At 39.9% G+C, this 15,813-nt stretch overlaps 1 protein-coding gene across 1 annotated transcript; it reads right to left on the bottom strand.

Moving 5' to 3' along the window:
• Window positions 1-2,220: 2,220 nt before the first annotated feature.
• On the bottom strand, window positions 2,221-15,407 carry LOC139467026 (epoxide hydrolase 4-like). Its single transcript, XM_071248740.1, has 6 exons — window positions 15,348-15,407; window positions 8,430-8,554; window positions 7,239-7,351; window positions 5,498-5,666; window positions 4,683-4,846; window positions 2,221-2,471 (listed from the first exon to the last, which is right to left on the bottom strand). Exons 1-6 carry the CDS (start codon window positions 15,405-15,407, stop codon window positions 2,221-2,223), a joined length of 882 nt encoding a protein of 293 aa, XP_071104841.1.
• Between the last annotated feature and the right edge of the window lie 406 nt (window positions 15,408-15,813).

Raw genomic sequence — 15,813 nt, 5'->3', positions numbered from 1 at the left:
ACACAATGAACAGCAATATCTGCTATTGGATCTACATCGACGCACCACCATCCAGGTCACACAATTAGACCATGCCTCCGATTTATATTTGTGCTTTTGTGATAAGCATTCACAACTGACCAGGAGAAAGTATTCATAACTATTAGATTCCAAGTCCTCATTTCCGTACTACAGTTCAAAGCGATGTTATAGATGCAGTTGGGCACTTCATACAAACTACATGTATATACGTTCGTCAATAATTACATTTAGCCAGAAACAGCTAAATGCGGTTATTGACATGCCAACACCAGTTTTCAACTATAGTATTTATTCTGCCACATGTCAATATGTACGTAGTAGCACCTAGTTGTCGGGGTGGTGAACACACAACAAACGGCTACAGGGTGTGAGCTGATGGCTGTTTATCCTTTCAGAAAAGCAAGATAAAAGGCAAAAAAACGACCTGAAACAATAACATTTACCACTTCGGTGAAACCCGCGAGCACGGGTATGGTGCTGTGAAACCTAGAAAAATAATCGTGTCGAACCTGGAATCGAACCCAAAATCATAGGTTTCTGGCGTGCACAAGGGACGCAACTCTGCACAGCGAATTGCGGTGCCTAAGACGACTGGGCCACCCGCGCCCTCTTCATCAAACTTAATGACCATGTAGTTAACTGGAGTAAATGCCTATACAAAATCCGTTGGCCTGCATGAACGGACATGCTTGTGAGATCCCGATGGCTCTTAAGAGAGATGGGGCACGGGTGGCCCAGTCGTCTAAGGCGCCGCGATTCGCTGTGCAGAGTTGCGTCCCTTGGGCACGCCAGAAACCTATGATTGTGGGTTCGAATCCCTGTTCACCCCGATTATGTTTCTAGGTTTGTCAGCACCATACCCGTGCTCGTGGGGTTTCACCGAAGTGGTAAACGTCTGAGACCTGCATCACTTCGGGCTTTCCTCCCAAATTAAGCTGACACGCCGTGATATGACTGGAATACTGTTAAAAGCGGCGTTAAACCCAACTCACTCACACTCACTTAAGAGAGATGTTGTTGTCATACACGAATATATCTCCGAAAATATTCCTAGTAAAGTGTGAACTTGTCATGATAATCTTGTTACGTATCAACAGCAGGATGTAATCATGGGTTTAACGAGCATGCCCAATCAGCTCATAAAACCCCATTCACCCGTATTAATACATGTCATGTAAATAAAAGCCAAAAGGAGTCCTTGCAAGTTATAATTTAGTCTCATAACTAGGAGACTTGTGACCCCATCTAACCTACAGCCTAACAATATAATACCCTAGACTGTATTAAAACATAACATATTGCAAAGCGATGCAGCGATAGCATATCGAATCATCACAGCTCTAACCAGTTTACTATGTATGGTACTTCAGTAAGTCTAGATGGGATACATACCGGTAATTATTATGCTGCATCGCGAAAAAATTTAAAAACCCCAACAGATTTGTAACAATAAAACATATTCTTCGTCAAATAAACATAAAAATATATTATTACCTTATCATTCTTACAGCGAAAGTTATCAACATGAACGTTATAACAAGCTTCCGTTATCTCTCGTACCGTGACAAAACAACGATGGATGTTATTTTTAGCGACGTCTGATTGTTCCTGACATAGTATTGTTTTGTGTAACATGGAAAATAGCATACATATATCTTTATGGTAGAGTTTCTCATGTGTTGCAGTACTAACAATCTCATTGTCGTGACATTATGTCAATAAGCTATACTTTAGGCCCTTTGTACACATTACTGTTGGAGACAATTTTATGTTAAGTCTGTTTGATAGTTTAAGAAAATATACCATTTTTCCTTTACTCAACATGGTCTCCAGCATAAAAATGCCACTCATCTGAGATTATTCCACAAATCGTTCGCTGATCTCCGTTTTACACATACAGTAAACTACGGTTATAACGAGCTCAAAGGAACTACTAATTTTAGTTCGTTATAACCGTAGTTCGTTATAAGTACATATACAGCATAACTACATCAAGTAGTCGGGACCAAAAAGTAAGTTCGTTATATCCGTCAGTTCGTTATAAGCGTGTTCGTTATAACCGTAGTTTACTGTATATGAAAAGTCTTAATAACATGTAATATTAATAATTTTGTTTGTGTTTCTACAATGGATCTGAGCGTCACATGTATATTTCAGAAAGTCTCATGTGTTTCCGTCAGTGATCTGAGCATCACATATTTACTTAAGAAAATCGGTCATGTGTTTGTTAACTTTGTCCGGAGTGTCCATCATGACCCAGTGACTAGCCTCCTCTATGTATTTGACTGTGTGGTTGTCTACGACAGCATCAGCAGCAGCGGCCAAGCCTGTCTCCAGGGCTGTGTCCTTGCAGCCCCAGATGGTCAGCACCGGGCAGGAGATCCTCGGGATCCTTTTCGGAGGAAACCGGATTGTAGCTCGATAATAATTGATGGCAGCTGTGACAGCACCTGGAGGTTGGAAACAAAAGCTTAGCATGGTGTTGAATACATTCAAACAATCTGCATGAGTCGCAGTGTCACAAGCTGAAAATCTCATGGTTGTCTCCAGGTGTCAAAGATGCTGTCTGAGTCGGGCATTGAGAAAAAGAACAAGCTAAGGGCCATGGGACTAAAACCCCTTGAACAATTGATGTGACCAGTACGGATCCTATATATATACTACTCAAAATTTGATAAGGATCACTAGGTGATATGTGTGTAAGTTACCACAAACATAACAAAAGACATGACTCTGACTCAGAAACGTGTTTAATCATGTTATGAATGAAAATTCATGAACGGCATGAACTTGTATCAATATGGAATGTTTGAAATCTGCAAACAACAAAAGGCATTTCATTAAAAAATGTTAACAGCAAACAAGAGAAAGAATTACACAGTTATGAGGGATAGTCCATCATTACACTTAGTCGATGAAGTGTCAATATCGAGTATGACCTCCCCTTGCATCAATGACGGCCTGACAACGTCGATATATGCTGTCAATAAGCACCCGGATGTTCCCAATGGGAAGGTTGTTCCACTCTTCCACGAGGGCATGTCCGAGCTTTGCCAAAGTCGTGGGTTGTGCTCTATGGCGTGAAAGGGCAACCTGCAGCATGTTCCAGACATGCTCAATCGGGTTCAAGTTCGGTGAGCGCGCTGGCCAATCCATGCGGACAATTGTCTCCTGCTCAAGGTACTGCTCAACCACCCTGGCGCGATGAGGACGGGCGTTATCATCCATCAGGATGAACCCAGGGCCAACAGCACCAACGTAGGGTCTGACGTACACATCGAGGATCTCATCCCGGTACCTCACCCCCGTCATTGTTCCTCTCTCCAGGACATGAAGATCTGTCCTTCCATCTCTGTTGATTCCACCCCAGACCATGATGGAACACCACCATAACGGTCATGTTCACTGATGTTGGCATCATGGAAACGTTCACGTTGTCGTCGCCACACCCGCTGCCTCCTGTCTGTAAAGTCCAAACAATACCTGGACTCATCGGTGAACAGAACTGGAACCCAATCGTTCCGTGTCCAAGTGACATGATCTTCAGCCCATTCCAATCGCTCCCGCCGGTGTCGAACAGTCAGGGGGATTCGGACACATGCCCTTCTCGAGTAGAGACCTGCATTGTGAAGACGATTCCGTATCGTCTGAGTGGACACTTTCACCACCGAGACGTTCAGGAGGTCGTTACGTAGGCTGGTTGCTGTCCAGAAGGGATGACGTCTTGCCTGAAGAGCCACAAAATGATCTTGGCGTTGGGTTGTCGACCTCTGACGACCACCCCCATGTCGGTGTGCTGCTGTACCAAACGTTTGCTGTCGGGACCAGGCCCTGCTTACAACGCTCTGGCTGACGTTTAGTGCATTGGCAACGTCACGTTGTGAATAGCCAGCATCAAGCATTCCAATACATCTGCCCAGTTGTTCTGTCGTCAGGCGACGCCTTACACGTTGAGGGGGCATTGCGTAGATAAACGTAGTGTAAACACTCAATTGAGTTTACAGTTTCAGAATGAATCAGACACCGTTGCCTGATTGGAAATCGTGCAATGGTAGCAAAAGCATGAACTGTGATGTGAAACGCATTTCCCATGGCATGAAATGCACGTGTAAGTGTGTTGGAGACGTTTTTTATTTCACTTGAACACAATATTGCCATTTATGCAGTTATTTTGTTTTTTTATTAAGAAAAATATCTACGATCCTTATCAAATTTTGAGTAGTATATATATGTTACCTGGTCAATAATGTCCATAGGCAAATGCTCATTTGACTAATCAGTACCCACAACTACATGAAGCTCTTGAGGGATGAGAATGTAAGACATCGAGACAAGTTAAAGTATCATTTGTGGACATCAGTATTGCCAATTTATCTTAATATAACATGAATAAATACTGATAATCGTCATACTCAGTTACCTTACAATGTGCTCTTATTCCAAATACATGTCCCCAACAAACTCCCTGACAATCTATTGAACCTAGGACAACTCCACATGTACAACCTTGACATCAAGTAAAATAATGCAATGATATCTGCTGAATGAGTAGGTTAAAGTACTCCCCTTCCGCCACAAGACAATTACAACAGGTCATCACAGCTGTGGTCCTATTACCATAATATCAAGTTGTAACCATTACATAGGTACATTACATTTACCTGGTCTAGAGAAAGCATATTTGTAGGCCTCTATATCGTCAGTGCTGCATTTGCCTGTGGTGACACCGTCCTTACGCCCCGTGAAGATTCTTTCCAGAGCTTTCATGTCATTTGCTCTCACTGACAACTCGGGAAGAAATGGAATTTGGAAGAAGAATATGTACCTGAAGCAAATACCACTCATTTTATATAACTCGGATAATAACCCTCTGTCAGTGTTCTGTAATATTATATTACCATTATTTGACCCGAGAGGTTATACAAACACATGCAAAGGCAAGTCAACTGTTCATCTAAAAAACATGGGAACATATGGTACAAGTCAAAATAGGGAATTGCATCGGACATCATTTTCTCACTGATGCGTCAAATTGGGAAATGTCCTCCACATGTCTACCATAAAACTTTTGAAAGCTTTACTGAGGCCTTGAATGTTGTAACCTTGATCAGACAACAATTATTTACTTATGAGCAAGAGCCGTATGACGCTCTTTGAAATCTTGGTAGAAAGAGCATGCACGATTGTATCTCAAACGTTGTGACCTGCTGGAATAATGCGACATGAAGGGAAAGCTGACTATCGGAGAGTTGAAATCTTTAGGGGAGCCAATATCAACTGAGACATTAAAACCCCTTTTTCCATGCTTTGGTCGTTTGGGGTCTATAGCTGCTACTGGAAGCATCATTTGTTGTCTCGTGGGTCAGTTGTTACCATGGTTGACATCAGTAGTTGAAAGGTGTATATTTGTGTGGCATGTAGCCATTAGCATGATGAGCCAAATACATGCAAAATAGACTAAATATATTTGTGTTACCAAGATTTCTTGAACTGCGCCATATTCTTCTCCATGTAGCTCCGAAAGATGCTTGGGTGGGGGCAGTTCATTACAATCAGTTTGTCGACCAGTTCTGGGTGCATGGCAGTGAATGTCCAGGCAATGGTGCCACCCCAGTCATGGGCTACCAGCACACAGGATCTGTAGCCTGAAGGACAAGAGCAAGTTTTATTTAATTTCACACACACACATATATATATAGTGTGTATTTCCGTTGTGTGGGCTGATGGTTGATCTAGCAGGTATACATAAATATGTTTGAAATACCTTCTAAAGAACGATATTTCATATATACTATGATAAAGTAGACCTGAGAATTCTATTACATAGACAAAATATGTAACATATTTTTCATTATCCTCTAGGAAATAAATGTACAATCAGCAGATCTTACTTTAATTCTAAATTAAAAGGCAACAGGTAGCACCTCGTTGATTTGTTTACAACACTTCCAAACTGAAACTACAGTTGGGTCATGTCCATGGATCACTGCATTGATTACATGGAGGGGGATACAGAGGTAGATGCATTGTTTATTTTACTGTTTGTTGCTATCCAAGCTACCTGAAGATTCCTGTAAAAAATGAGTTACGATCAGACAATCCAGTGATTAATATTCATGAGCAGCAATCTTTGCCGTCGGGATACGATGAGACGCCATAACCAAGTCACCAAATCCATTAAGTCCTCGGTCTCGCCCCTTATGTCCTAGATGGGGGCCATTCATATACCAATTGTGACGTCATCCTAATTTCCTAGGGTTACTTAAAATAGTGGAAAGCCCACAAACTCAGTGGCTAGTATTCCGAGAAAATGCCCTCGACTTTCTAAATTAACTGAAGATTTAAAAACATCCTTTTTAATGAGCATCTAATGTAGACTTTTGACTGGTTAATGGTCGCGATTGGTTTAAATGAAAATTCCATGTTGCGAATGGAACTGCAACTGTTTGTCCACTAAGCCACCGCGGCAGGTGATAAACATCCGTGCTTAATCTTACATGTCACTAATTTCAGTTGTCTGCATGTTGCACATAGTCTTCCTCTGTCCGCTGTCATCGAATTCGTTGTATACCTCGCTTACTGTATTGTTTCACTGAAAGGTACCCCTATGTTTTCTATTCTTTCTGGATTTTCCTGCATTTAGATGGTTCATAATCTAGTTCAATAACTCCTCAGTTTTGGTTAAACATGTAAAAGCTCGCTCGTGGTGTTACATTTTCAACAAAAAAAAACTCGTAGTCGTGTTTTAGCACTAACTCGTAACCGTTGGTCTTGTGACTTCCACTATGAAGACGCACTCCACTGTTTCTTTACTTTACCAACTGCACTGTTATAAGAAGAAACCCTATTCTTTTTGGAAATGGAAATGTTAGGGCAAATATAAAATTGAAATATTTAAATCCGTTCACAGATTTACAAACGCCTCTCCGAGATTTCCAAATTTTATCAAATTGCAAACTGTCGTTTAAACTCGCAACATTTATTTCCTTTTTGCTTACAAATGTTTTACATCAGAGTCGATATGTATGTTTGTATACAATATAACTACCTTAATGTTTATCCTTGACTGTACAGCATAACTGATTAATTGTACGAAATCTGGAGCGGTATTGATATATAATTATATGTTTACCAATCTACCTCAAAACATTTTGTGACATAAAGAGCTTTAAAAGAATTCTAACCCGGAATGCACACAGGGGTAAATTAAATGTTACCAAGAGCAGGGATGACTTGTTTAAGATCGGACACAATCTTGGACATCTGGTAATTGGCAACACCGGAAGGCTTGTCGGAGTCACCATAGCCTCTCAAATCAATGGCCACAACCCTGGGGGAAAATAACACAGGTCTTCAAACTTGAGATGTGATTAAAATAGAAGAAAAACAAAGGTCACAGGTGGAGCAACAGTACATGATTGATCACATTTGCAGAATCAGTAACTGTGTAAATTGTTTGATAGGCATTACTTAGAAGTTGACGGATGACAAGATAGACACATTTTTTATGGATAACAACTTCTTTAATACTGTGAAAAGCGAAGTTTCGGTATAGATCCTTGCTTGACAACGGTATAAGGATCTATACCGAAACGTCGCTTTTCACAGTATTAAAGAAGTTGTTATCCATAAAAATTGTGTCTATCTTGTCAGTTACTGTGTGATCGTGTGTGTATCTTTCTGGCAAGACTGGTTAATATAACAGCTGGTAACTATCTGATCGTAGTGTTAATGGGGTGGGTAACTATATGAAAGGTGTTCACGTCTGTATACTCTTTTACTATCGGATACAATTGGTAACTTTCTGATAGGGCAGGCTACTCTCTGATAAGGATGATTACTGTCTGATAAGGATGTAAACAGGCCTCTGAGTTTGATGTGTAGGTCTCAAAGGCGTATACCATTGAGGAGAAACCCATGAGTACGGGTGTGGTGCTGACAGACCTAGAAACATGATCAAATCGAACTGGGATTTGAACCCACGATCATCGGTTTCTGATAATGTCTCCCATCACAGTAAATAGTTACGCCTTACACAGCTGCGCCACAAGTATCCCCAGGTACTGATATAAATGTTATTCAACATGCCATCATGTTTGTTTGTGTGTTGTTTAACGCCGCACTTAGCCATATTCCAGCGCTCTGTAAATAATCGAGTCTGGACCAGACAATCCCGTGATTGGCATCGTGAACATCGAACGCAATTGGGATACGATGACATGCATCAAACAAGTCAGCGACCCTGACCACCAGATCCCGTTAGTCCCCCTCTTACGACATGTATGGGTTGCTTAAGGTCTATTCTACCCCGGATCTTCACGGGTTACATGTAATATGTTACATCATCATGATCATTGAAAAGACCCAGTAAACATAGTAAATCAGTCAATGGACGCTGTTCTGTTCACCTGTAATCCTTCTTGAACTTCCGCAGCTGGTATCGCCATGAGTACCAGAACTCTGGAAATCCATGGACAAACAGCATCAGTGGCTTGGTCACATCGCCCTGGGCAACGTAGTGGATTTTTACCTCCTGAAATAGGAAGTGCACCGTACACATGCTGCAGTATTCGCATCAGCATAAATTTGATTCCAAACAAAATGTGTCACAAACATGAAGCTTTTTATGTAGAATAAGTTCTTCATTTCTTAACTATAAAATGTTTCATGTTTTCACTTTCACATATCCTATCAAACTTTAACATGTTCATAAAAAAAATTAAAATTGTATTTACAGAATTAACTAAATCTTGATTAACATGACAAATGACTAAAAAAGTGTTAGCGGGGTCAGCTAGGGTTCAACGTTTTGAATAGTTTTTCAATAAGCATTGTTAGCAATGGTTAGAATTTAAGGGAGACCACTCATCATCGTCTAGAAACATTGTTTGTTTTGTTTGTTTGTTGTTTAACGCCGCACACAGCAATATCCAAGCTATAATGACGACGGTCTGTAAATGATCGAGTCTGGACTAGACAATCCAGTGATTGATATCATGAGCATCGATCCACGCAATTGGGATACGATGATATGCATCAACCAAGTCAGCGAGCCTGACCACCTGATCCCGTTAGTTGAAATAGTCAAGATGTTACAATTTCCATGGAACATTTAACAGAGAAAGTAATACTTTTTTTTAATGTATCCAAGTTTATCACTTTCACCTTGAACATGTTGTTTTAATACAGGAAAATCAGGCAAGTGTTACCCGATTCCGTTAGTCGCCTCTTACGACAAGCATAGTCGCCTTCGTGGTGGCTCAATAGCTGTAGCATCGCAGCTAAGGATAGTGTTGATCCATATTTCAAGCTGTCTGTTGCCCACAAAATGTGTAGTACCCTTCCTCAACGAATTTATATTCAGGTCTTCTACCTGATATGTATCGTCACGCATAATTTAGTTATTGTTAGAAACTCAGTGCTGCGACCGTCAAATAAGCTGTAAATAAGGGGTAAATATTGTGACTTCAAACCTCTGATTGATCAATCCAGTATTCCCCAAACCCAGGGCAGCATATATCTTTAAAAGTAAGTATGATGAGCCATGCGACATCACGCTTTGGTTGTGAATGTGTTTTCCTATCTCTGTTGGTATTACAGTCATGGACATGATGAACATTAAAAAAACCCTTCTTCTCTGATTGCTGATATGTGAACGTAAATTCTGGACCGGTAACCATAGTGACCAAAGACATAATAAATACAATTGACAATTTAAATTTATCTCTTACCCTTTGTGATAAAAATATGTCTCGTAACAACCCATTGGGGATTCCGGGTTGGAATTGTTCCCCAGAAACTTACACGTCGGAAAAGTATTTGTCGCCAAACGTCCGTGGAGACACCCCATGAACTCCGCAGGAATTTTGTGATACGTTTTAGATTATTCAGTTATTGTCTGTTTTATCAGGCACTACATGTACGTTTGTATTGTACAAATAAGAATTGGATTTTGTCGGTCATCTTACACGTTTATATATTCAGAATGTGCTCATTCGAATTAGGAACGAGTTTAATTGGTCATCATGAATATGTATTATGCGTATAGTTATACATATACACTGTATATGCACTTTAAAGCCATATACGACTTTCGACCTTCCCCAGCGAGTTGAATGATCCAGGTCCAGGGGACGAAATGTAGAATATTAACAGCCAATATTTATATAAAATATTTGATTAACAGTGCAACTAAGACATTCAAAATAGTTATCAGAATTTGCTAAAAAATTCTAATTATCAAGCGAATAAGAGAAAGTGATTTTATAATCCCTATTAACCAAAGCTGTCAATAAACTGCCAATCATATCTATCGGAGACACGCAAATTAACTTGAGTTACCAAGTTTTATTCAATTTTGTATTTACTACAATTAAAAATATTTGAGTGCCACAGTTTTCATAGGAAAGGACATACACACAATATGTATAGCTCCCTTGAGTGGGGCGCACGGGTGGCCCATCGGTCTAATATAAGGCGCCGCGATTCGTTGTACAGAGTTGCGTCCCTTGGTCATGCCAGAAACCTATGATTTCGCCCCAATAATGTTTCTAGGTTTGCCAGCACCATACCCATGCCCGTGGGTTTCACCGTCTAAGACATGCATCACTTCGGGCTTTCCTCCCACATTAAGCTGAAACGCCGTGATATAACTTGAATACTGTTACTCGTTATAGCCACTGGTGGCGTTACGATCGAGCCCAGGAATTCCAGCCTAGTTCGGCAAGGGTGGAAACTGGACTTTTAAAGTCAGTTAACGCTCTTGCCTCGGGAAGATGCTGTAATTTAGGCCGACTCTCTGATTGGCGAGTGACATTGTGTATTCAAGAGAAAACATACCTAATTATAATAGGAGGTTTCACTGAACAGTATTCATCAACAAGTTAAAAATCGTTAAAAAATAAAAACTCTACACAATATTGACTAGTTTAAGTATCTACCTCAATGGACATGTATATACCTTCAATGTAAGGTTCTACATTAGAAAACTCCCCAAAACCCTGATGTACGTATTGTTGGGCTTTGTTATCGCCTGTGTCCGTGACTCGGTAACATATAATTAGTGTACAACTTCTCCAGAAGAATGAAACAAGGATGGAAATAAAATGTTCAGTTCGGGAGGACTGCGAAAGTTTAGATTTGCCACTAGATTGTAATAACTACATGTATTTCTTGTATACACTATACGTACAAACCTAACATCAGAACAATCAAACCTGGTTCATTAATAATAATAATAAATTTACAATATTTTAAAACATTTAAAAATAATATACATTGTCAATGCAAGAAAATAACCTGTCTTGATTATCCGCCGAAACTTTGATTATTATACAGTTATTTTCGCTTTAGAGTTGTAGACTTTATGAATGTACATTGTGTGTTTTACCACGTTGAACTGATCATTCTAATACTAAACACACTGTAGAGACTGCTTGTCATGCTGAGTCATGATGATGATACAACCCTGTTATCAAATACACATGCAATGTATTGACAGGTTACGTAGACATGTAAATGCACCAAATTACAGGTTCACGTGGTACTCATAGGGCAACAACCCCATTTTAGCATGACAAGTAAACGTGTAATTGAACTTGAGCGATTTTTAGATGTGTGCGCACTTTGTCCATTACGTTGAAAGCTTGTTTTTGCTACCCCACCTCACCTCAACTGGCATGCCAACATCGGATGCCGTATGACTGGCATCATAAATGTTGATTTCATTGAGATTTTGATCTTTTCAAAACATATTACTTCATGTATCTAGGGGCGGTCGGGTAGCCTAGTGGTTAAAGCGTTCGCTCGTCACGCTGAAGACCCGGGTTCGATTCCCGACATGGGTACAATGTGTGAAGCCCATTTCTGGTGTCCCCCGCCGTGATATTGCTGGAATATTGCTAAAAGCGGCGTAAAACCATACTCAGTCAGTCAGTCATGTATCTATCTTTATTGTTTATAAACTAGAGTGATTTGTAACTGTGGACATTTTCTTTTGGCCGTCAGTTTATATAAAATTAATGTATACACCAGTGAAATTGCTATCATGATTATGTTCATAATAATAACTTAGATTATCAATATACAATTAATATCGGAAATCAGTATGTCCCACATGTTGATGACTAAGACTTATAGAACATGACTGAGCACAAGTGACCGTGCTCAATTTTAATCCTAAGTCCACAATATACCGGTATCCATGATAGCGATAAGCAAAAATGTTGTGCGATTGTGATTACACCACATATGAACCTTGAGGTTTTGGAGCATGCATTTGTGGGTACACATGTAACTATGGTCACATTGATTTTTTAAAAAGTTTTCTGTAGAAGCGTTTATGGAAATTCATGTTGATAATGATTACTTCAATTATACATACACCTTGGAAAATGTGAAAACGATAATAATGTCATTCATGATTATGTTCATCATAATATCTTAGATTAACATAATAAAATCAATATTGTGTATTAATATGTATCAGCAGCTTGTTGAAGCGTAAAAATAGTGATAAGTCTGTTGACTGCACGCGCTTGTAAACCGAGACCAGTGTTGCCCCACTTTGTAAAATTTATGTTGTGAAATCTAAATTGACGGTAAAGACGTAAAACATATCTGGAACGCCTACATAATTAAGAACAGAAGCACATATAATTTGCAAAGAATAAATCAAATGTAGGTTTGACTAAAGCTATAATGATTTCTTGACTCACCTCCAAGTGAAGATAGCCATGCGTCCCCAAGTCCGGGTCGTTCAGAACTGATGGCATCACATTTCGTTTCTTTCTTGAACAGAATGTGATAGGGTGTTTCACAAACCCCACAAATAAAGTGAACAAAACGAACGTTGAATAAAAACAGGCCAGTCCGAAGAAAAAACATCTTAGAAAAATTCCTTTAATCGTCATACTTCCTGATTGGGAAAGTGTTGATGGGAATAAGTATATGAGCTCGATCCTTTTATATACAGGGATGCGAAAACTTTGACCAATGTTATTAACTGTAGGACAATGATAACACACATAATAAAACAAATTCACTTGTCAGCTGTCACAACCAACTGCCTACCCCCTGATATGCAGGTGATCAGTAACGCCATGATTTGGTGCATGTACCAGATACACATTGAGTGAATCATCGGGATCCTACTGAGTGAGAGCAACCCATCAATATGTATGTGTATTATAAATATCTATCAAGCAATATTGTGTCCCATGCTGAACAAAATACATGATTAACTAATAACCTTTATTGTTGACTAATATATGACGTTTCATCAATAGTCCATATCATTTCTGCCATGTTGAAAGCTCGGATTTGTCACTCAAAGAGTTTAGCAATGATGAGGTGCCAATAAAAAACGGACCAGGCACATAAAATTCCCCATATTCCTATTAAATACTGATCAGTCTGGTCAATATGACCCATATTTGTAAAGTGTTTACCTTATTAAAACCGTATGAAAAAGCTGACAGTGTCAGCAGAACGTCAACAATGGCAGGCGACAATGTCATATATGGCGCATAAGATCCTTATTATAGATGTGATTTGCATGGAGTATAATTTCTAACCCGTTGGAGATATCACTGTTTCATTAACGTACAGCTGTATTCCACATTGTGTAATAACATCATGTACGGAGGGTCGTCCGCTGATTATTTGAATAGAGGCGTCGGAAGCACATTGCAGCTATGAAACTACTCTACTCCCAGACGTATAATCTAGACGATACTAGTTTTCATGAAACTCCAGAGATGCATCGGCATCACATGCATGCTTCACAAAACTCGCTGTGTTAGTGACTTATTCTATTTGAATTTGTCCGTGGGTTGCCTATGATTTACTGCAGGTGTCGCGAGCAAAAATGTTTGAAATAGAAAGTGTACGTACTCGCGGCTTTATCGCAATTCATCGCCGCTTATAATTACGACCTTTAACTTCATTTTGCAACTGAAAGTAGCCCCTTTTCACCAACCGTTAGGAAAATGTCGTCCTCATATCAACCGATGCAATCGAGTCTCGCGTGATTCTTGAGTGCACCGTTATTAGTGGTCCTTACACTTGTCTATTGATCGACATCAGATCACCGGGTCCATGCAGGTAGCAAAAGCACTGTAAGTCCCCATGGACCCCAGCATGGTGATCTACCTTCAGATGCTGGCGATCTGTAGCCCTTTTTTACATTGTAATGTTTCATGACTATTTAGTGATATCTTTTTTATTGTAATCTGAGTGAGTGGTAATCTTCTTGGCCAAATGTACTTGTTTTGATTTTACGAATCCAAAAATTCTGATTCGTGTGCATATATATACAGATCAGCAAGAAGTGGAGCATAATTGGTGCCCTTGAGAATGCCTACTTCTTCCCTTAATATCCATTCCCCAAATTTCACCTGGGCTTAAACCTTGATAGAAGTTCATAGCGCCGTTAAACGGCAACTATGCAAAGAGACACTAAGTGACAGTAAACACAGTTTAAGCGTAAAATTCCACATAAACAAAAACGGGGTAGTGCTCAGCTGAGATTGCATTATTGCCCACACTTCTTTACAGATACTCTGGTTAAGCCATGCAGCCATTGTTTCTTTTAGAACAATGTAGGCAGCCAAAGCGAATATTGCTCCGAACCCCATATTCTGTCTGGTGTGTGTATTTGAAATCAAATCTATCAGATTTCATAATTCATTTTCATTGATGTTCACATATGTCCCTTAACATATTTACCTGTCACCTGTGACAGCCCCCTCCGTCGTCAGGTGATTAGAATCAGACGCCATATGCCGGACACATTTCATCAGTCCCTGGCCGCCTATTCACGCTATCAATATGTATATGAAATAATAAAGCCTAGAGATCGGTATAGAATACTGATTTAAAAAGCGCTGCATCCAGTTGCTCTAAAAGTAATAATGGCGGAAGTCTCACGTGAATGACTATTAAGTGTATGGGAAGGATCCGGCTTCAGTTATTTCAACTTCTCCTCCAGAGCTGCTGGGTAGATGAACTTGGTTTATGACCACAAGCCCGTTTAGAGTGAGTGAGTTTATTCGACACAATCAGCAATATTTGAACCAGCTCACGGCGGCCTACATTCATAACTGAATCCTGGCCAGACAGGCCAGTGACTGACATCAGGGGCTTCAAGTTTGAGCACTAAAATTGAAAATTCTATAAAACATCAATCCTCGATCTTCTAAAATATTATCTACATGGAGCGGAAGTGTTATTTGCGAACGTATGTAGTTTACAATAAGTGCATCGCTTTCAACTCCAGTAATGAGAAATGAGGACGACTTGGAATCTAGATAACAGTGAATTCTTACCTCCGAGTCAGTTGTCCATATGGTCACAAACAATAGTAAATTTGAAATGCATGGTCTCATTGCGTGACCTGGCTGGTGGGGTGTCTTCGTACCCGGACGTTGTGTGCTGCTGTTAATGGTGTCAAGAATATGTTTTTTCTGTTCCAGATTGATTATTTCCACGTTACCGTGGTATAGCTAGAACAACATTAATGTTTCTGTAGATGTGCCGATGTGAGAGTTGTTTTACTACTTTATTTTAACTGGTGAGTGAGTATGGTCTACGCCGTTTTTAGCAATATTTCAACAATACCACGGCGGGGTCGCCAGATCAGAAGTGCTCTCCATACAGTCGCGAACATGATCATTCTCCAGTTGAGCTGTGACTTGCTACCATCACGATATAGTTGGCAGTACAAACTATCCATAAACATACAGTTATCAGTATCTTGTATATTAACTTGGTGAGTCACGGATTGAGTTGGGT

Source organism: Haliotis cracherodii, unplaced genomic scaffold, assembly GCF_022045235.1.
Source record: "Haliotis cracherodii isolate W230 unplaced genomic scaffold, xgHalCrac1.p SCAF_1, whole genome shotgun sequence".
Lineage (NCBI taxonomy): Eukaryota > Metazoa > Mollusca > Gastropoda > Lepetellida > Haliotidae > Haliotis > Haliotis cracherodii.
The sequence above is the reverse complement of the archived record's forward strand: the minus strand, read 5'-3'. Positions and strand labels throughout refer to the sequence as shown.